This window comes from Alligator sinensis, unplaced genomic scaffold (genome assembly GCF_000455745.1).
Source record: "Alligator sinensis unplaced genomic scaffold, ASM45574v1 scaffold424_1, whole genome shotgun sequence".
Taxonomy (NCBI): Eukaryota; Metazoa; Chordata; order Crocodylia; family Alligatoridae; genus Alligator; species Alligator sinensis.
In genome coordinates, this window is record NW_005842113.1 from 1,460,087 (window position 1) to 1,481,474 (window position 21,388).

At 38.8% G+C, this 21,388-nt stretch overlaps 2 protein-coding genes across 6 annotated transcripts in view; one reads left to right on the plus strand and one right to left on the minus strand.

Moving 5' to 3' along the window:
• The window catches only part of LCA5L (LCA5L, lebercilin like), a 20,183-nt gene extending 3,265 nt beyond the window's left edge, over nucleotides 1-16,918 (plus strand). For 3 of the 4 annotated variants that reach the window (XM_006024673.3, XM_014520390.2, XM_025205357.1), the window contains exons 3-8: nucleotides 1,841-2,355; nucleotides 4,679-4,816; nucleotides 6,851-6,944; nucleotides 14,492-14,589; nucleotides 14,934-15,069; nucleotides 16,114-16,918. In XM_006024673.3, coding sequence (XP_006024735.1) covers nucleotides 1,841-2,355; nucleotides 4,679-4,816; nucleotides 6,851-6,944; nucleotides 14,492-14,589; nucleotides 14,934-15,069; nucleotides 16,114-16,886 — 1,754 coding nt within the window. In that variant the 3' untranslated portion in view covers nucleotides 16,887-16,918. Of the gene's footprint in view, nucleotides 1-594; nucleotides 626-1,840; nucleotides 2,356-4,678; nucleotides 4,817-6,850; nucleotides 6,945-14,491; nucleotides 14,590-14,933; nucleotides 15,070-16,113 lie in introns of those variants that run through there. The other variant, XM_006024674.3, reaches the window with a different exon arrangement.
• Nucleotides 16,919-16,923: 5 nt separating this feature from the next.
• WRB (tryptophan rich basic protein) overlaps nucleotides 16,924-21,388 on the minus strand; it is a 17,022-nt gene continuing 12,557 nt past the window's right edge. The window contains exon 5 of one of the 2 annotated variants that reach the window (XM_014520391.2): nucleotides 16,924-17,391. In XM_014520391.2, the coding sequence (XP_014375877.1) occupies nucleotides 17,315-17,391 (77 nt within the window). In that variant the 3' untranslated portion in view covers nucleotides 16,924-17,314. Of the gene's footprint in view, nucleotides 17,392-20,815; nucleotides 20,946-21,388 lie in introns of those variants that run through there. The other variant, XM_014520392.2, reaches the window with a different exon arrangement.

Here is a 21,388-nt window from a genome sequence, read left to right on the forward strand (position 1 = left end):
GGTTTTGACCAGAAATTCCAGCTTGGGTCTTTACTAATAAACAGACAGCAAAAAACGCATAATACAAAGTTATAAAATGAAAATAATAAATACGTTAATAAAACTCAACAGAGAAGCCATGGAATTAAAAGACACAAGCTGGCTTAACTTGATCAGTTATTTGCTGCTGTGTCCCATCCATAATTTTCATTTAAATGCATTCTACCTGCTAGTTTAATAGGCATGCTTAACTGTATCTATCCCTTATATCCCATGGGGTTTGAGTCACAGAATTTGTCTGCCTATTTTTCTTGCAAATGGCAAGGACATTTTGAATTTTATATATATTATAAGAATAACTATTTAGTGGAGTGCTGCCTGGAATGCTTTAGAACTGTTAAGAAATCGAATGTTTTGATACAAGTGAAGTAAATAGTAAGGCTGTAAATAGACACAGAATTTGTCCTGGGATCTTACAGACATACAAGTCCACTGTCCCAGACTAAGTTTCTCTGAAAGATAAAAATGTGTTAATGCTTTTTCCCAGGATGTGGCTCTGTGCATCTGTAGGGTAATTCCAGGGAAAAGTGTGCTCTTGTTCTCTACCTACTGGCAGAGGAACAGCAATGCATGTTGGAAGGGCAAGGTATGTAAATGACTGAGCCTCATCTGTTCTGATCTAGGTCAGACAATCAGACTTGCCTCTAATACAGTGGTTCTCAATCTTTTTAGATTCAAGGCACCCCTCCATAACTTTTATGAACGGAGTGGCATCCCCTTTCCAAAACTAATTGATTACAGTGTTTACCCCCTTGCAGAGGCATCAGACAGTGGGGGCAAGGAAGCCAAGGGAGGGAGAGCCTTAGCCTGCCCTTTTTTTGCTTATCTCCTCACATTTCCCATGGCTCCCTTCAAAGGATCTAGGGAATCCAAAGGTGCCCCAGCATCCTGGTTGAGAATCACTACTCTAGTAAGGCATCTGTTTATAGCCTAAGACTTATAAATCTCTGTCTAGTTCAGTTTTACTTTGTGAAAGGACAGCAAAGTAAGCAGTGGTAATTTAGAATGTCAAGTGATCAAGAATATTTAGCAAATGCAGTACGTGGCAAGGAAAGCTATACAACTAATCTGAATGCTTGATGATTGAAAAAACACTATATGTGTATTTGTAGACTTTTATTTATCATTTTTAAAAATGGTTTGAAAGTGCTAGAATTGGTTAGGTGGTTAGATGCAGAGTTGTTGAAATACATATTATTGCCATAACTTTATTTTTCTGAGTTTTTGCAGGTACAGTAAATTGACATTTTCTTCCTTCTCCATAATGCATTGAATTTTCATAATCAACTGTTTGATCTAGTTTCACTGGAGTTAATGGGAGTCTTTTCAAAAGGGTCAGATCAGACCTATATATACATCTGATTCTCACTGAATGACTGAGAGAGAAACTTAGTTTCAGTTGGCTTTGGAGATGCTTTTGTAAGGACATCGTACCAGTTGATTCATAGAGTGCTTTTGTTTGCCTCAAAAGAAGCTCTCATATATTCTCGTTACTAAAATAAAAGACTATGGCTAAGTAGAACAAAGATGGTCTAACAGAATAAGCAGGTGAGGAAACATTTCGACTTGACATGGACTTGACTTTAGTTGTGGCCAAGTGTAATCAGGAAAAATCCCTGCTCTGGGGGTATCTGGATGAAATAGGTGAATAGAGGAATTGTGGTATGGATTATAGGCAATTTGTCATATACACTACATTTAAAAATCTTAGGATAACCAGTTATAAGAATAGTAAAGTTACGCCTTATCCACCCTTAAATAATATATGTATCACGATTTATCTGTTTTGGTCTGAATGTAGGAAGCAAGAAATTGCCACTTAAGAAGATGCAGCACCAGAACACTTCATTCTTAAGCAATCAGAATACCACAGTCTCTCAGAAAAAAGATGTTCTGGCTCAACGCATATTTTCAGCAAGACTTCACAAAACTAAAGAACTGAAAAATGAACTGTCAGATCTCCAGCATAAACTAGAAGCTTCAAATGTAGAAAATCAGCTTCTGAAACAGCTTCAATATCAGCACTTGAAAGCAATAGGTAAATATGAAAATGCAGAGAATAACTTGCCTAATCTTATAGCAAGACATTATAATGAGGTAAGAAGTCTAAGGGAACTCCTTAGGAAGTCTCAGGAGCAGGAGCGAAAAACACTGAGGAAGCTTAGAAAAGTTGAAGCAGAACTGTTAAGGACTAAAGATTCTTTGCAAACATTGCATAACATTTCAGAAGACAAGAATCTCGCAGAGAGAGGGGAACTTACTCGCAGATTATCAGTCCTTACAGAAAAAATGGAAGCCAGTGATAAAAAAATACAGGTAATATGCAACATATATTTGTATTTTTTAGTACTATGATAGCAAACAATTGCACAAGAATGATGCAAAATTGTTGATCAGTACACATAAAATTAATTGTTATAGTGCAGCATGAAAAAGTAGAAATTCAGCACTCATTTTGATCAGTAATCTCCAAATAATATTAACAGAATGACCCAATTTTAAAAAATAAAATCTTGCAAATATATATCAGTGAATTAAATTTAGAAGTAAAGATTTCTAGGACTTAAGTCAAGCTGTTGCCCTATTACCTTAAATTATGGTGTGCTACAGTAAAACTATATCCAGTATAGTCTTCTGTTCACTCTGTACTCCCATTCACTACTGTTATGTGTAGGGCAACTGTTGACCAATGAATTGAACAAACCAGGAGTTCTAGTTTTAGGACTAGCTCTACTGCTGATTTCATATATGTAATGTTGGTCAAAGCAGTGAATTTGAGCATTAGCTTATCCATCTGCTAAAAGGAGGGACAACAATTTACAGAGTGTATGCTAATGAATATCTCTAAAGTGATTTGAAGTTTTTCTACAAAAAGTGTAGTATAAAAATTGATGTTATTCATTTCATTTTTTAAATACAGTGTACCTATCATTATGATACCTGCATGTATCATTGACATTTGATTAGACAGGATCCCTGTTAGGGTGGAATATGCTTCCAGAAACAAACAAAGTACAGAGAAGATACATGAGGAAACAAAAAAATTCATAATAAGCATTAGAAAATTGAGAGAAAAGAGTAGTGACCTTAAAGAAGAATAAAAAGACAACCTCCTCATAAATTCATAATAATATATCTTTTCTTGTTTTTGTGTGGGAGCTCTTCTAAGCCTTACTTCAGAATTAGAACAACCCTTATTTATCTGCTTTTTATGTCGTCATCTGCATTTCAGTGACCCTTCTCTAGTGGAGATAGCTGTTTATCATTCTTTCTTTCTGAAATTCATAGACACAATTCTTGTGGGCCTTGCTGTAGAGACATAAAAGTAATGCCTTCCTTAAGTACAAGGGTTAAGCCAGTGCTTCTCAGCCTTTTTAGACTCAAGGCACCGTTCCTTAACTTTCTGGAATTTAGTGGCATCCCACTTAAAGACTAATTTATTTCTTACCTCCTTACACCCTGTATCACCCTTAAACGGATCTCATGAGGTGCCAGAGCAGACAGGGCACACCGATAGCATGACAGGGGATGATGCAGAGTGATCAGAGCTGGCAGGGGCTGCTCAGTTGAGCAGACCCAGGAGCTTGGAGATGGTGGATGCAGTTGTCCCTGCAGAAAGTGGAAGGGAGTGACAGTGATTGCTGGTGCAGAGGCTGGTGCCAGGTGCAGATATTGGGGGTAGAACCCTGCCATTCCCTGCTGTTTCTGCCATCTGACCCTCCCTGCTCCCATTTCTACCTGAGGGGGTGAAAGCATCTTCTGCTGCTGTGGCTGCTCTTGCAGGGACTTGAATACTGGAGCTACCGTTCCTTGTGGCCCCCTGCCAACTCTGAGAGCATGGAAGGAGCAGGGAAACAAGCTGGGCTGAAAAAGCACAACCCTACATCCTACCTTTTCCTCCCACCCCAGCCCATGATACACTCGGAGCATAGAAGCAGTCAGTGCAGGGGGTGAGGGTTGGAGGTTCAGGTAATTGTGAAGGTATTTCACCATCTGCATTATGGAAAAAACAAAGTCTGAGATTTCCTGCATGCATGAAAAGGCAAAGAAATTGTAAAGAATTCAGATTCTATTTGCAGTTTCCTATTTGCAGAGCTCTCAGTGAGAGCTAATGGAAGATTTTCGTCATTGAAAGACTGGATGATTGAGTGCTTGGATTTTAATATTGACACACTGCATTAAATACTCAATATATTCTCTGGGTTCGAAATGATAAAGGACCTGATTCTATTGCTGGCAGTTCTAGTGTAAATAAGTGTAAAAATTTTAGTGTAAATAAGAAAGTTACCTTAGTGTAACTAAGTTTACCTTAGTGTAAAAGAAAATTAGGTCTTTAAAAAAGATTAAATTGGAATGAACACATTAGCAATATATTATAATAAATTATTTTTTTCATTCTTGAGTACCAGTGTATTTTGTTTGGTAAAATTAGCTTTGAAATAAGCTTTTGTTCATTTTAAATGTAGATTTTGAGAGACAGTATTTGTAGTATTACAAACTTTTAATATTGGATTTTATTTACAGTATTTATTAAAACTTCAATTTTTCATAATGTTAATAAGCTTGTGTTTTAAATCTGACATTAACTAAAATTTTCATCAACTATATTGAGTACACCTATGTTTTTAAATGTCTTCAGGGCTTAGAAAAGCAGTTGAAGCTGAAAAATAGCATCTTTAATCATCAAATGGCAGCTGAGAGTAAAAAGAGTATAGCAGCTCGAACAATCACAGAGGCCTTGCAAATGGAAATTACTTGTCTTCACCAAAAACTTAAGGTATTCCGGGTTTAAGACGGGTTTTTTATAGGGTGTTGTGTCTGATCTCAAATATTTTTCTCATCTTGTTTATATTATCACATAAGATAATAATGGGACAAATGTTGCACTTTTTAAAGTTTGTATACTGCCAAAAAGTCAAAATGTGAAACAAGTGAAATTGTCATTAGATCAACATGTCAATCTTTATTAGACCAATAACTGGACGAAATATCATATTTTCTCATGTACAACATGCCCTGAAGTATGATACGCATATTTTTGAAAGGCAGCATGAAGGGGGGAAAATAGATCTTTCCTTGTAGTAAGTAACTGAGTAGCCACAGATAGGGAGCCAAGGCTACTAAGTATTCTGCTCCCTGTGGATGGCATATAGACTTGCACTTTTGCCTGGTAAGAAGAAACTGTTCTTGTCATATGTCTTGCATATAATGGATACACTCATTTACAGCATATACTTTTTGAAAAAAAGGTATGCATTGTATGTGAGAAAATATGGTACCATTGATCTAATAACGTTGCATCAAATAACAATATCTATCTGTTACTATTTTATTAATCTAGACCAACACATACTGATTCTTTTGTTAGATTCCTGTATAGGAAATTTCTACAATCAAAATTGGCATCAAGTTTGCAGTTTGTAAAAATAAGCTTGGACAAGTAGGCCAATAGAAATGTTTCTAGGGTTTTATGTATTTTAGCTAAAACAGTTTTGTTTTTAACAGATTATGCCCTCCCTGTCAGTTTGCTGTTATATTTAGTAAAAATAATGAAACAAATTAGTCTGTTATCTGTTAATAAACAGCATCAGTTGGGAAAAGTATATAATAATTACATCTTTACTGTATTATCATGCATACAGCATGTCTTGGAATATAATACACACCTTGTTATGAAAGACAGGATGAAGAAAAAAAGGTCTGTCCTTGTAGTAAGTAATGGAGTAGAAGCAGCTGGGACATGAGCTGGGGGAGCACAGTGACTGCCTGCAGGCAGCCACAGCAGTGTTGGGGGAGGGGGTGGCAAGCACCGACCAGTGGTTGGCAACCAGCTGCAGATGCCACCAGCAGGGGGTGCACCACCAAGGGTGTAGGTGGTGCACCACCAAGCTTTTTGCAGGGGGTGCACCACAAAACTCAGGGGGTAAACGTGCACCCCCTGTGCGTCGCCAGTGAGCTGGGGAGCCAAGCCTGCTCATTGTTCTGCTTCCTGCATATTGCTGCAGATTTTACTTTCAGGTTTACCCATTATGCAGGAGTACCTGCTCTTACTATATTTCTTGCATATAATGCACATTCCAATTTCCAGCATCTGACTTTTGTGGAAAAAAGTGTGTTGTATGCAAAAAAATAAATATCATACCAACCTAAGTTGCTTCTTATAGTATAGCTATGACATGTTTTTTACCTAAATATGTAGTAATAAATCCACTCATCCAATTGCAACTGCATTCCTAGGAAGGATCAAGATTCTGCAAGGATACTATTGTAGGGATCATCCTAAATCATTCTGTTAAGGATGATTTTATAGAATCAATCTGTGAGGCTGCCTTAGAAGTGGCATATGCCTGCTTGTCAGAGGTCAAGGTTATCTTTATAGAGACATTTAACTTCCATTGATTTTTAACAGAAATGAGGTGCCTAAATATCTTTAAGGTTGTAGGTCTTAGACACAGAATATTGCACATGTATTTTACTTGCATATTCCTGTTATTCAAAATGTCCAGCCAAAGTGGGTGCAAAAATAGTAAAATTTGTCTGATGTATTTGATGTGTATAAATGTGTTTCAGTAGGAAAAGAAGAGCTTTGAAAAATACTGTGCTTCAGGACAAAATGTATTTGTAGGGTGGTGCTTGAAAGAGAGCTTTTACAAGGCATCTTCCTACAGTATGTCTATCTTGCACCAAAGCTAATTGTTCTTTACTTTCATGAATAATACATTCATTAATGGTTTTAAATGAGGAAGTGAAGTTGTTAAAAAAGGAATCATTAATGTATGTTAGGAGTTTGACAGTATGGATCTTTTTTTAGGAAAGGGAACGAGAACTTGGTATAAGAAATATCTACACAAATCATATGTTCAAAAGTATACAGGACAAAGCTGATCCAGTCCCTCATAAAAAAGGTATTTTTTTTTTTTTTCATTTTTGTTTTATTTTAAGGTGGTACTCATGTGGCTTTATCACTGGAAATGAAATAAATTTTCTGAAATAGAGGCATAAATTGCACCTCCAGGCAACCCCCACTTAACGCGGTTTCAGTTAGCGCTATTTCACTATAGCACTCATTTAAAATTGATACCTGATTTCACTGAGTACTCAGCCAGTTTCGCTATAGCGCTCAATGGAATCAGCGAGTTTTGGTGAGAAGGCAGGGAGAAGTAGCGGTGGCAGTGGCAGCAAGTGCAGTGAGTGACAGCGAGTTGAGGGGGCAGGTATGAGTGTGTGTTTGGCGGGGAGAAGCCAGGCACGGCTGGTGAATACAGCCTGGTGGGGCAGTGGAGCATCCCATGGTGGGGAGCGGTTTTGCAGCCAGCTGGGAGCGGAGTGGGGTTTACAGTCGACTGGGCATGTAACAGGGATGCTGCAAACCCCTCTGCTCCTGGCTGGCTGCAAACATCCATCATGCTCCTGTGGATTGCTCCACCGCCTGAGTTTACCAGCTGAAGCAGCGGAGATGGTGAGGAGTGTGGGGCCTGCACTGGTGCCTGGGGCCAGCAGGGGCCTGAACCCAGGGTGGGGCAGCAGAGGTGCAGGGCCCAGGGTCAGGGCTAGCAGGGGCCCAGGCTGGCACATGGGGCCAGCAGCGGGGCAGGCAGGCGGATGGGTGGGGAGAAGCAGTGGCGGTGAGTGGGGCAGACGGGCATCAGTGCAGGGCCTGCGTTGGTGCCCGGGGCTAAGGCCAGTGGGGGCCTAGGGTGGGGCAGTAGGAGTGCAGGCTCGGGCTGGCACGTAGGACTGGGGCGGCCAGCAGGCTAGTGGGGAGAAGCGGCGGCAAGAAGCGGTGGTAACCAGTTACCTATATTTACATTCATTCCTATGGGCAAATGGATTTCACTTAGTGTGGTTTCGCTTAGCACTCGTATTTTCTGGAACCAATTAAGAGCACTAAGCAGGGGTTGTCTGTATATGTAAGCAAAATAGGTTATTGTACACACAGCTTGGACAACCAACTGCCTTTTTCTCTGTTCATACATTTTATGGGTGCAATTAAGGAAACCTTTTTAATCTCTAACCCAGTTTATGCACTTTCAGCCAAATTTTACACTTATTTAACTGACTCCCCAGCCTAGCCTCTGGCTTCTTTACTTTTCATTCCATCCAGGAAGAACACACACCAACTGCTGAAACTTCCTTAGCCTGACGAAGGGTTTTTGAACCCAAAAGTTTGCTTAATAACTATTCTCCAACTATTTGGGTTGGTCTAATAAAAGATATGAGATTCACCCAAGGAACCTTGTCTTTCTATTTCCTTAGACCAACACGGCTACAACCTATACCCCTACACTTATTTAATGACATTTACATTTATTTAGTGACATTTAGTGCTCATATAGTGTATAATCTTATGTCCGTTAATGCTTTTACAGAAGGTTTAGAAATAAAGTATAAGGACAGTGAGTCCTAAGTATTGTTGCTGCCTTAAATCTGTGATCTGTTTATTAGTAATGAAACAGCATGACACATAATTTCAGCTTTTATACAATAGAGTCGGCTTGAGCTGTGCCTTTTAGCATCTTGGTAATACAAATAAAATCCTGATATACTTTTTGGGACCTATTAAATAGATATTATGAATTTGTCTGCAAAAATATTTTAGGCTGAAATTTAGCATTTAACCACGTAATCAAGTAGAAAAATTGATCATCATATTCTTAAAATGCTTAAAAATAATACAAACCCTATTTCTAACAGTCTGTATATAACTTAAATAACTGAAAGGTTAACAGGATAAAAATATACTTTCTTCCTGAAATTTATACATTTACAGTTCTAGAAAATCAAACATCTACAATTCAGATTCCCACCAATTGTAATGAGTTTTCTGTTGAGGAGAAACAGGTGCAACTAATATCATCCAGAAAATTTAAATGGGAATTCCTTCCAACCATGATGTTACTTCTGGTCTTTGTCTCTACTTCAGCTACCTTCTTACAATAGCTCTTTTTTGTTCCTATTGTTAAGTTGCTTTTGCCAGCTAGTACTAAGAATATTCAGCTTTACCTGTTTCCTTTTGGTGTTGACATCCTATAAGAACATGGTAAACCTGCTCCTTTCTACCCTTGGAAAATCCTGATACATTCTCACTGATATTAAAATAATCATTGGATGTGGTTCTCCAAGTCTTTCCCACGTCATCAAAGACAGAATCTTAAGTCCTTCAAGACTGACAATTTTGTTACTCTGCCAAAAGGAAATACTAAAGGACAGCGCGGTAACAAAGGCACCATAGGGACACATGCAGAAACATGCCTAAACATCCGAAAGTAATTAATGAAGATTTTTGCAGAAGTAATCTGTTTGGTTCTTCATTATACTATCTGGAAAAATCCAAGTAGTATTTTAAATCTTATTATGGGGAAAAATATTCCCATCAGAGGATCATTTTCTTGGCATAATTCCATGAGCTGTCTTCCATTGCATGAACTAATTTATGCATCACAGAGTCAGTGACTGCCTGTCTCTACATGTACATTCATGACAGAGGAAATCCTATTATAAGATTTTACTAAAATGGTCCTGTAGGTTCTAAATGTATCTTTGTCTTCTTCATTGCAGTATTTTTCCTTGAGTATGGCTTTTTGCCCAGCATCACTCTCGATTATAGCAACTCATTCTTTTCCTCTGCCTCCCCATCCTCTGGGGTGTCAAATTGTTGGATAAAACTGAGGAACAGTAAGATAAATATCTTCTCCTGACCACCTGTGTTCATTCATCCTGAAAGTGTTAGTACTAAAATTTTCTCTCTCCAGCTTCCAGCATCATACATGGATTCCAGAATCCTGTACATAATTTACAGTCAAACTGAAGCTGCAAACTCTTCAAGATACTAGATTTTTGTAGGGGCTGTTTCCCTGGTACATGCCACACAATTCACATGAGAACTACTCTTCTAATCAAGAATTTGAGATTGAGACAGAAACTAAGGGGAAAAATACTGCCAAAATTATACGTGCATCTTACAGGATGAGATTTCTCAGCTTTGTGCTTACCCCCCAAATCTGAAGGGCTGGGAGACACTTTTCTTTGGCTTCTCCCTATCAACCTGACACAGGTATCCCTGTGAGATGTAGAACTCCTTCGAACTCAGCTCACTGAGTTATGGGGGCTCATAAATGGTAGTCCATAGCAAACTGCTAGTTTTGGTAGGGGATGCTAAATCTCTAGCACATGAGAAAATTTAAATAAATTCAAATAGTGATTTTATAAGCTGTTTTCCTAAGCCCTGTAGACTCTGTCTAAATTTCAGAGATGTATAAATAAGTGTGTAGAGGCAAAGATGTATTTGTAATATTTTTTTATTGGATCAACAGATAGCTGGGGAAGAGTTTAGCCAAGCTCCTTTTTGCAGGAGATCTGAAGATCAATTTGGTCTCAAAAGCTTGTCTAGCCTTTCTCCCAAATAACTATGCAGGTGGTCCAATAAAAGATACCACAAAAAAGTTTGCCTTTTGTACATTTTCTGGATCTTCATGGCTACAGCAATATTCCAACCCCATTAAATCATTATGACCCTTTCAGAACTGAAACTTATACTGCTTGTCCTTTGAAGAGATGGCTATTGGACATCATCTATGTGAACAATGTTTAGGAGCGAGCCTTATATTCAGTGTCAGCTTGTCTGAGAAGAAAAAGACTCCGTGTGTAATGGTTCTCCAGGAGAACACTTGCTTGGGACTCCCCAACCTTATACAATACTCCTTGAAGCCAGCCTCAGTGTAGCTTATGGAGAGGGTGAGCCCTGGCTCTTTGATACTTGACCCCCTTGCCTCAGAAAGCTACCTTTTGGCTTAGTTCCTAGAGAGGAATTTTACCTCTTGAAGGAACAGAGTAGACTCAGTCAAATGCAGAGACACAGTCAACTTTTTAAAATAAAAACATTTATTGGATAACAGTAGTACAGCAGGCAGAGTCCTTGGGCCCCAAAGCTCAAACAGTTTGTCGTAAAAACAGCCCTAGCTGTTTTCAAGCTTGTCAAGCTACTCTCCTCCTGTCTCTGAGCATCTCCCTTTTCTGGACCTTCTCCTAAGCATACTGCCTTAAGTGCCTCCCTGGCACCAGAAACAGTAGTGAATCTCTTCATGTGCTTTTGAGGGTCCACTTGGAGCATCAGCATAGGCCAATTAGTTCTTTGTTGCTTGATGGAGCATTGCCCACTAATAGAGCACTTTGGATCCAGAGCTGGGGTGATCTGCTTAACATGATTAACCTCTTTTTTCCCTAGTATGCAAGCTACTCAGGGAAACCGATACATGCAAAATTATTGTAACATGAATACATTTACAAAGTTTGCCTGATATTACAGTGAAATATACAAAGAGATGACAATGAAACCACATTCTGTCACAGTATGTTTTGCTGCTCTTTGATTAGTCGCCATAAGCAAATTCAAACAGACAACCAGAGATTGTAATGATCTCATTATTACAGAACCCCTCTCTCAGTTCTTTTAATAAAAGAGTTCCCTAGAATCTAAAGAATATTTCTATCACATAGATGTTCAGATAAACATTAGAGATATTTTCCCTTAGATAATAAACTTACTTTTGAAAAGCAGTGTTCCCTTTTTTTGAAAAGACAAGAGTACACCAAATAGTAAATGCAAACTGTTCCCAAGAATCCTGAGATTCCCCTGGAACAAAATAGGAACATTTCCTAGAAGTTACGTTTAATATGAGCTTGCAGGGAGCGTTGCTATTTGTATTGGTTACGGTGTGGAAAGAGCAGATTCCTAAACTTATTAAACCTCTTGCATAACCCTGAGGCCCCTGGCAGACCTTACACTTAAGACATGATTTACCCATTAATCGTGTCTATAATAGTAACCTGGCCACATACTGTGCAGTTAACAGTATGATAAACCAAGAAATAAACTACACAAATTACTACCAGAATGTGTAATAACTTTGTGGCTGATTCCCATCATGTCTTAAATTGAATGCGTAGCTGACACCGATCAGATGACTGGCACTCCCAGCCTCAGGACTACATTGGAGCCCTTCAAGGATCTGGTATGGTCCTGAGGTTAGGAGTGCCAGTCAACTGACTGGTGCTCCCATGGCTGGGAGTCTATGAATGCCCTTCAAAGCTCTGGAGCACTGCTGCAGTTAGGAGCGCTGACCTGCTGGTGGACATGCCAAGCATGGCTTACTGTTTGCTGGCACATAGGGAAGCCTAGGATCACGATCCCAGGCTCCCCCAGCACTGGCAATAGGGTGCAGCTGGGATCTGATCCCCAGTCCCATGACTGCACCTCCTGTCATGCACATGTAGCATGGCAGCAGCAATTGTTGGGATCCCATTGTGCCTTTAACTGAATGTCTGTCAGTGTCCTAAATCACAGATTTTCTCCTGGGTTAAGGTAAGGGTTTTCTTGTCTTTGTTGGTTTTTTAGGAAGACTTTTCCTAAAATATTGGCAGAACGTTACCGCTCCAAAGTTATAGAAAAAAAATTGGCACTCCGGAAGGAAAACTGTTGCCCTGGTAATTCAAATGACTGTACTTAAAGGCATAAATTTCTTTCCCCGCTCAGAATGGGGCAATTTTATTATGCAAGTGTTGAGTCCAAATTTTAGTTGCACCACAATAAAACACGTGTTCTTTTTAAGTTTTACTCCCTCTTTTTTTGCTGTTGCATTTGTTCTACAGTGTGCAGTTTAAATTCTTACTGTCCTAAAATAAGAAGAATAAGATCTCAGTTGGGGGGAAACTTGTGATATTTTATCATATGCATGAAAAGTCCAGTATTTTGTTTGATAAGCCTAAGAACTGAATTCAAATTATATTTTCTCTGTTAGACATTCCTCCAAGCTTGCTTCTTACTGAAGGAAAAGTTTAAATCGTATAGTAGTTTGGATGCATAGCTCCCCCTAGTCCTGAAACTTGGAAATGCTCAAGGGATTTCTGCTTAAAATGCTTCTAAAATAACTAGGCAGCATTCATTACAGGTTCAAAAAGCAAAGGAAATCACAGATATTAATTAGATTGCATCCAGATTTCTTAAGTAACCAAAAAGTTATCTATTAACATAATTCCCAACAGCTACAAAAGAACAGTTCAAGGAAGAATAACACCACCAGAAAACCATGCTGTCCAGCTTCTAAACCCCTGGGGACCACATGCCTCAGACTATGCCAGGCAGTCCAAATACCTTCGCCTGTACTCCTGCACTATGCATCTGTATGGGCACCACTTCCCTAACAATTGCTGTGCTGAGTGTAATCCCCCTGCCAACCTGCGCCCACTGCTGCATCACCTGGGTGCAGTTCTAGACTCACCCTCAGCTTCCCACACTTTTGTTCTACCTTGCCCTCTAAGGCCAAGGCAGGAAGAAGCAACCAGAAGAGGGAGCCTGGAAACTGCTCTGGTTGCAATAGCAGCTAATAGGGAGAACAGTGACTGAGCAGGAGCCTGGAGGCTGCCCATTAACCCCTCACAGGCTTTATGCAGTTCACAGGCCACCAGTTGGACAGCCCTGGTGTCAAATGGAGTGCAATAGATGTAAATTTACTTGTGGCATATCATCACATTCCTGCCTTAATCAGTTCATTCATGATTATTAGAAATTCTCTAATCATGAATATGAAAGGAAAAAAATGTATTAAAGAAATGAAGTCTACATAGCAACACTTCTTTTTGCTGTATTTTTTTTACACCCCTCCATTGGAGACCCTTCAAATAGTGTAAGCACCCAAGCTCCACATTAAGCCCTAAAGCCTGCCTTCAAACGCTAACCTAAGTGCTTAACTGCTCAAAACATGCGTATCAGTAGTCACTCAAGGCACACAGAGTTACGTGCATGTATAAGGTCTTGTAAGAGTCAGGCCTTTGCTTTCAGTTCGTTTAGAATCTTGAGAAATAAGGACTCAGTCCATTAATGCCAGTGTACTCAACCAGAATGTTAACCGTAACTCATTATGAGTGTAATTGGCTACATGTTTTGGAGGTACTTACCAATTGTTTCCACATGTTCTACTTAAGCACCCCAGCATTGGCCCATTAAGTTATTTTACTGTTTATTTTCCAGCTTTATCACTCTATCAACCATGATGATCAACCATCATGAAATTCAGCTGCTGTTTATACTGTTTCTGATTAAAACAATGAAAGTAGGGTCCTGCTCCTCATCTAGTTCCACAAACAAAATTATGATTTTCTGTTATGACATATAATTTCCAAAGGCCCCAACTGTGATATCATAAATAGAGGACTGTGATATCAGAAGATTAACATACTTTAACATTTTTTGTCTATGTGGATTTTGATAAAAATCAAATCTCACATTTTTCTGCCTTCTAGTTCTTTTTAAATTGCCTTATGTAAATAAATAGTCAGTGATGTTTAAAATCATACATTGCAGTACTACTATCAGATTTTTAGATAACTTATTTTCAAATATAGTTTTAGAAATAGTCAAGTTTCTCCCCAATTAGCATGTCCTTATTTTCTACAGGTCTTATTTTAAACAAATCAGTGCAAGTTGATAAGCAGAGTTTTAAGCTGCATCATCAAAAGCAGGAAAGAGAAAAGATTGCAGTTCTATTAACTGAGGTATGAAAGATTTGGATACAGTTTCCTTAATATTTCAAATATTTGCTCCAAAATCATATTTTATTCCGTATCTACCTGAATATCCGTATTTTGTAATTTTGTTCTTCAGAAGTAGCTGTGCGCCTTGATCTTTAATTAAAACTGTATTAATATTTTAAATGTTTAAGGGCACATCATTAGTACAACCATGCCACAGGAAAAATAAGTCATGTGATAGTGGTAAACAGAATAAACTATTCCAAATACAATCCTTTCTATTCAGAAAAAAATCATTTCATTGCTCATTCACTTCATTTAAAGAATACAAGGGTGTGTTTGCCTTTATCTTATCTTGTGATTTGTAGGAGAAAAGGGCAACAGAAAACACAAGTCAAAATGGAAGGGCCCATGAAGCACACAAAGATGCAGCACACAAGAAAGAAGAAACTGAACCAACCAAGAAACTACTAAAGCCAGAAACTTCTAATAGAACATTCAGAGGTACATTCAATACTTTTTAAAGACCTTGTTTGATTTTATCTAAACAGAATAAATATACTATACAGTGGTATCATAGGCTTTAGCTTGCATCCAACCTAAAATAAAGACATTTAATAATAAATAATATGTAATACTAAAAGCCATTGAAATCCACTCTAGAGATGCCGCAGGACTTGTGTAGCAAATAGAGCTGTGCACCTTTTGTACTTTTGTGATTCTAACCGCACTCTCAGTGACCTTCATAAAAACCAGGCATCTTGTCTGAGCATGGACTACGACAGCTTGGTTGACAACTGACCTTACATTAGTCAGTAATACTAAAAAGACTGCTGATCCCCATCATGTGGTCAGCAGAGGGACAATTTCAGATGTGGGCTGAGAGACTAACAATGTATACCTACTAGAGGAATAGTGTCTAGTGGCTGGTCTAGATCTACCTTCTTTCCCCTCTGTCTCAATAAAATCTGAGGTCATAAGGGCCTTGCTGCTCTCCAGACTTGTTTTTTGTCCACCATATTGTAAAGATGCAACAAAGCTATCTGATCTGCTGCTAGTGTTTTTAATTCCTTTGGGCCCCAAGGTGCTCATCTAATTTCAGTTGTTTGCTTGATTAGTGAACCTGCTGGACAGATGGACACCCCCTGCAGTGGGACTTCTCTCTGAACCAAAGGCTGCTGTTCTCTCTTGCTGTAAACAGCATGACATAACTCCTTTTCCTCTCTTATTGGAGGATTGATCTGAATTAGGGGCAGCCTTCATATACCTATTTGGCCATGAGTGCTACTTCATCGTGAAAGAATGGGTTGTCTAATACTTTAGTCAATGAAATTATGTTTTTCTCAAAGTTCATATGAACAAGCATTCTGCCATATACTTCAGTGAATAAACCTGGGAGAGAATAATGTTGTGTAAAACAGGTCTGACAATATGTACATAAAAGTGTCTTAACATTGCCTAATGCTCCTAATAAAGCATTACAATTATTTTTAGAACAAACAATGATTAAAAGTAAGACTGTTCTTAAATAAAATTATTCCATTGCAGTATTTTTGAGGGAAGAAACACAGCTGATGGAAGAAAAAATACATTTTGAATGCATGGAAAGAGGAAAGAAAAAGAAAGAAGTGCAAGAAAGGAAAGCTGACTTCCTGAAAGAACTAGAAAAACTGCTAAATGATGAACAAATTCCATCTACAGATGATGCCCCAAAAAGGGAAAGTAATCAGGAAAAAGATGCAGTGGAAGAGAATGAAAAAGAAGAAAGGAAAAAAAGTAACCAGTTAAGTGACAACACAGCAGCAAATAAATGTGTAACTCCAACTCAAAGGAACAGAACACCCACTAGATTGAAAAAACAGTATACTTTTACAGAAGTCATTGAAAACTTGCATCAGGGAATTCCAGCCTCAGGTCCAATATCCAACACGGGCAGCTTTCGCAACAAGCCAGGTCGACACCAGTGTAAAACAGCAAAGGCAAGAACTTCATTTGGTGTATATGAACCATCATTTGGTAAATTTATCAAAGCAAGGCAGAAGGCCAGTCCAGCTGAAGATGGAGATTACACTCACAGGACATTAATGGAAAGAAAAAACACTCTTATGAAAGAGCTCTTTGGACCGGGCAGTGTTTTAAAAGACAACCATTCAAACCTTAACATGAGACTGCTTGAAAAAGAGAAAAGTATGGAAAGTGAAAGGATACAAGATGACCAGAGAGGTACAATTTCAAATAATCCTGGTTTGCAGTGTGGAGATTTTAAAACACCGCCAATAAAGTCTATACAGACACTTTCATCCTCAGAAGATGCAAAATAGCTATTTAATGCAATGTTCAATTAGTGTAGCCAGTTTTTTAAATCTTCTTGCAGTATGTTCGACATTTATTGAAAAGCAGCTTTTTTTACCTTCTAAGATCTCACTTAAATGTTATTCTGAGTAAATTTTACATCAGTGATCTTATTCAGCAGATATGATAAAACCATGAAAACGAAGTTCTCCATCACAGAAGAGTACTTCTCTACAGAAGATGCATCAGGGTGCTTACAATCCGATTGATCAATAGGTTGAGCATTCTTGGGCATATTAGGATACTTAATTCAGAACACTTGATGATTTTGGCTTCCGTGAGAGGTTAGCAAAGTTAAGCCTTGTTCTGGTAGAAAGTCTTCAGCTCTACAGTTCAGTTCTTCTGATTGTTCATTACAGAGCCTTTGGGACAAAATGCAAGCTTTCAATGTAGATTTTCAAGCGAGATCTTTGTCAGCTGGTTGGGCTGAGCCATTTGCTTTTATAGCTATTACTAGGCTATTACTGTTAACACCTGAAAAAAAAAAAAAGTCCCAAAGTAGTTTCAAAATTCAAATATAATAAAAGACATGTGATGTTATTGTGTGTTTTCACCAGATTCATAAAGCTCAGAGGCAAAAAGTGAAGCTTCAGAAGTTAGAATTGATCAAAGCAAATTCTATGATAACTACCCTAAATGACTGACATCAACTAGTGAATTTTCAAGTTTTTTGTTAACTGAAAGCACTTACTTATTTTGGGAAGGTTGGGGGAAATGCAGTCTTCAAAGAGCATTAAAAATGCTGGGGGGCGGAGGGTGTGTGTGTGTGTGGGAGGTTTAATCTATACAATGGATTTTTGGTTTTGTTTTCTGCTTTAAAATAATACAGGAAACATCAAATATTTGCTAACGAGTAAAATATTTTAGATGTAGTAAGTGACAGACATAGACAAACTGTTTTGCATGCATTTGTATTTGGTTTTCAAAGAGGGGCAAGGACAGATTTTGGTGGGTTATCAAAATTCTTAATAACATAAGAATGTTCTAATTATTTAAAACAAGACACTTAAATCTGAACATTTGCAGCACGTTCCTCTGAGAGAGTCATAGCTTTTTTATTAAACATAAAATACTATGATTAAACAATGCAATGGCATGATTTTAAAGATGATTTGGTATAATCAAAAATGTACTGGGGAAGGAATAGCTGCGACTTCAATATTCCTATGTAACGGTAGACACATCCATATTTAAAAGTTTTACTACGACAAAATAGAAACCAAGTTTTGCCTACAGTTCCCAAAGGGCGAAAGCTTGCTTGCCCTCAATCCACCCAGACAGCCTGATTAGAGAAGTGTAGTAGCTCAGTAGGTAGAAAAATCAAAAGCTTCAGTAAGTTTGGCTGCAGCTCTCATCTATTTTGGCCATATTTAGCTGACCAAATCCATCAGTGTAGTCATACATATAGTCACAGGAAAGCTGCATCTGGCCAAGCTGACAAGATCAAAAGAGATGACAGGTATCCACACCAGCTGAAGCTTTTGCTATGAAAAACAATGCTGCCTTTCTTGGTCTTGCTGCTGTTGCATTCCTGTGCAACACAAGCAAACTGAAGTATCATAAGAGGAATCTTATGACTCAAATATCAGTATTACAATTAGAAGTCATCTGTTTAAAATACATCAAAATCTGTACCCCGTATGTGTAACCCATTATTTGGCTGCAGAATGTAACTTATGCAGAAATCACTAGTTACCTACTGAGGAAACTTTAATGAACCTTTTAAAAATGTAATTTAAAAAAAGTTAATAGAGACTGAACAACTTTATTTTAATAAATTAAACAAACAAACCATTACACACAAATTCTTATTCCCAGTATTTTTACTTGGTGCTACATATCTTACGTATAACACTTGCTAAATACAACCATTACTATAAAAACAAGCCTATGTTAAAAATGCAAGTACCAAGAAAAACATTACATTAACCCACACACAAATAAAACACATCATTTAAGACAGGATTGGGTCATTATTGGGGCCTGGAGATCACAGAGAGGTTTGATGAATTGTCATGAACTAGGTCGGCGCACAAGCCCCCCGCCAGCAACAATTCAACAAAATACCCTACGTGGGATGGGGATGCAGATGGGCAGGGAACAGTATTTGGGAGCAAGACAGGCAGGTGATACCAGGATCACAGGGCAGTAACAGCACTGGGCTGGGGCAGTACCCAGGCAGCTGTAGCTGCACTTGGAGCAACCCTGCCAATAAGTTGTGTGTGCTGGCCAGGATTGGGGCCAGCAGGCAGAGGCAGGAGTGCAGCACCAGCTGACCTGGGCAGGGCTTGGCCCCATGTGCAGCGCTGCTGGGGCAGCCACAGGCCACATTCAATCAATTGGCAGGCATGCCCCACAGGCCAGATCCAATCAGGTGGTAGGTTGAATCTGGCCCATGGGCCATATTTTGCCCACCCTTGATTTCAAGACTTCATTATGACCTTAAGAAGTCATTCCTTAACACAGTAAAATCTGACCCACTCCTCCAAGAATATGGAGGACACAATGCAACTGACCTGATGAAGTTTCACTGCACAGGCCACTCCACTGCAGGCAGGCAAGGAGTCCTGGTATCAATATAGAGGGGAGATGGGGTGGCGAGGGAGGGGCTGCAGTTCCCTCCACAGGATGTGGGGGCAGGGCTTCTAAGTCAGCAATTTTACAAATCTACAGATCACTGTCCTTCCAGCAAAAGGGTGCCAGGAGCTGCTAGGGACACATCACCAGTGTAGTTCAGAGATAAAGCACCTTTTGTACTCTTCTACAGGTTGGTAGCATTCAAACCTTCCTTATAAGACAACGTACCTCCGCTAGTTTATTGTAGCTAAGTAAGCAGGAAAGCTTAGATCTAAGTAGGGATTGTCCTGTATTTTTACCATTTTCCTTTAAAATCTGTTTAGTACTTTAGATATTTGAACCACTGACTACTTTACTTTATGGGCGGAGTCTTGGGCCATCCTGCAAGATGACAATATCATAAATATGTTCTGAAGTCTTCCTTTTGACATTTAACTATCCCCCTCCCACCTCCCTTTCAACCATGAAACTGCCATCTTTCCTTCCCAAACATGTATTGGGCCTATACTCTGGCATGTTTGAAATGAGAGCTTATTTATTCCTCTTCTTGGGCCAACACAAGAAGAATGTGACAGGAGTCCGCAGTCAGAAACAGAGAATGGCTCATTTTCCTTCGGGGATGGGGACAAGAGGCATCTGATCCGATTCTCCCTCTCTGAAGAAAGGCCACTTGGGATGGGAAGACAGATACAAGCAAGCAGGTCATCACTAGATGATAGAAGTGTAAAAGAAAGTGTAGCTAGCTGCTACATATTAAGCAGTTTAGAGAGGATCAGGAAGTAGCAATTTGTAAGACATACATAATACATTTTCTAAGATAGCCCAAGTGCATTGAGGTCCACAACAAATAGACAAGTCAGGAAATCAACATCTAACTTAAAATAAGCCAAGAACTTCCCTTACTACCTTCTTCTCCCCTCCCAAAATACAACCAAACAAACAAAAAGCCAACCTTTTATAAAAACAACCATGATACAGTCCATCAAAAACTAGTAGGCTCCATGAGAATACCTGTCCATGCAGTTCAACATCGAAATTAATAATAAATTAATAACTGAAAATTGACTGCAGTGCATCTGCAGTGACAAATTCTTGGGGTTCTGCAGTTGACCAATATTTTTACTTTCCAACAATGAAAAAAAAGAGACATTATGAATAGTAATGTTGTTATTTAGAAACAGCAGACTGAATGTGAGGGACAAGTTAAAGAAAGATGGTACAGCCAGTAAAAATTGATAGTCTGCTGCCATAAAACATGGAAAAATCAAGCTCATTGCTTCCTTATTCAGAAAGCCCCTTCCCCTTTTATGCACAAGTATAGTTCATGAAAACTATGCAAATGCAATTTAGAACTCTGTAGCTCACAGGAATTCTCCCTCAGCTGAAAGGGTGAAGCATGATGGCCACAACTTTGTTGCAAACCACAAGCCAACAGGTAATTCCAACACCACCTGAAGAGAGACATAGAAGCATCATGTAAATCGCTATATCAATAACCTTGGAATATACAAACTCTGGTAAGCAATTTAGGAAACTTCAAAACTGCAAGTGAACAAATATTTCTGAAATCAAGAGAACCGAGCTATTAACTGGCTACCTAGAGAGGACCCAATAGTCACCTGGAGAAACCAAATCAGAAGAACGATGTGTGCCAACTTGCAGCATATACATCCTGCAGTTTCTAAACATCCCAACTGCATAGTTACAGATTCAGGACTTTTGTTGCTAAGGCATAGATATGGACATAAGGGGTCCTGCAGCTGAACTTTGCAAAAATCATTAAGAAAATCAATTTTTTAAATACTTATGAACTAGGGATCCAGGTTTTCCATTTACCATGGAGGGGGCTGCAAGTTGGGAGTGAGGGGCACCAGCACATCAGGGCTGCTCAATG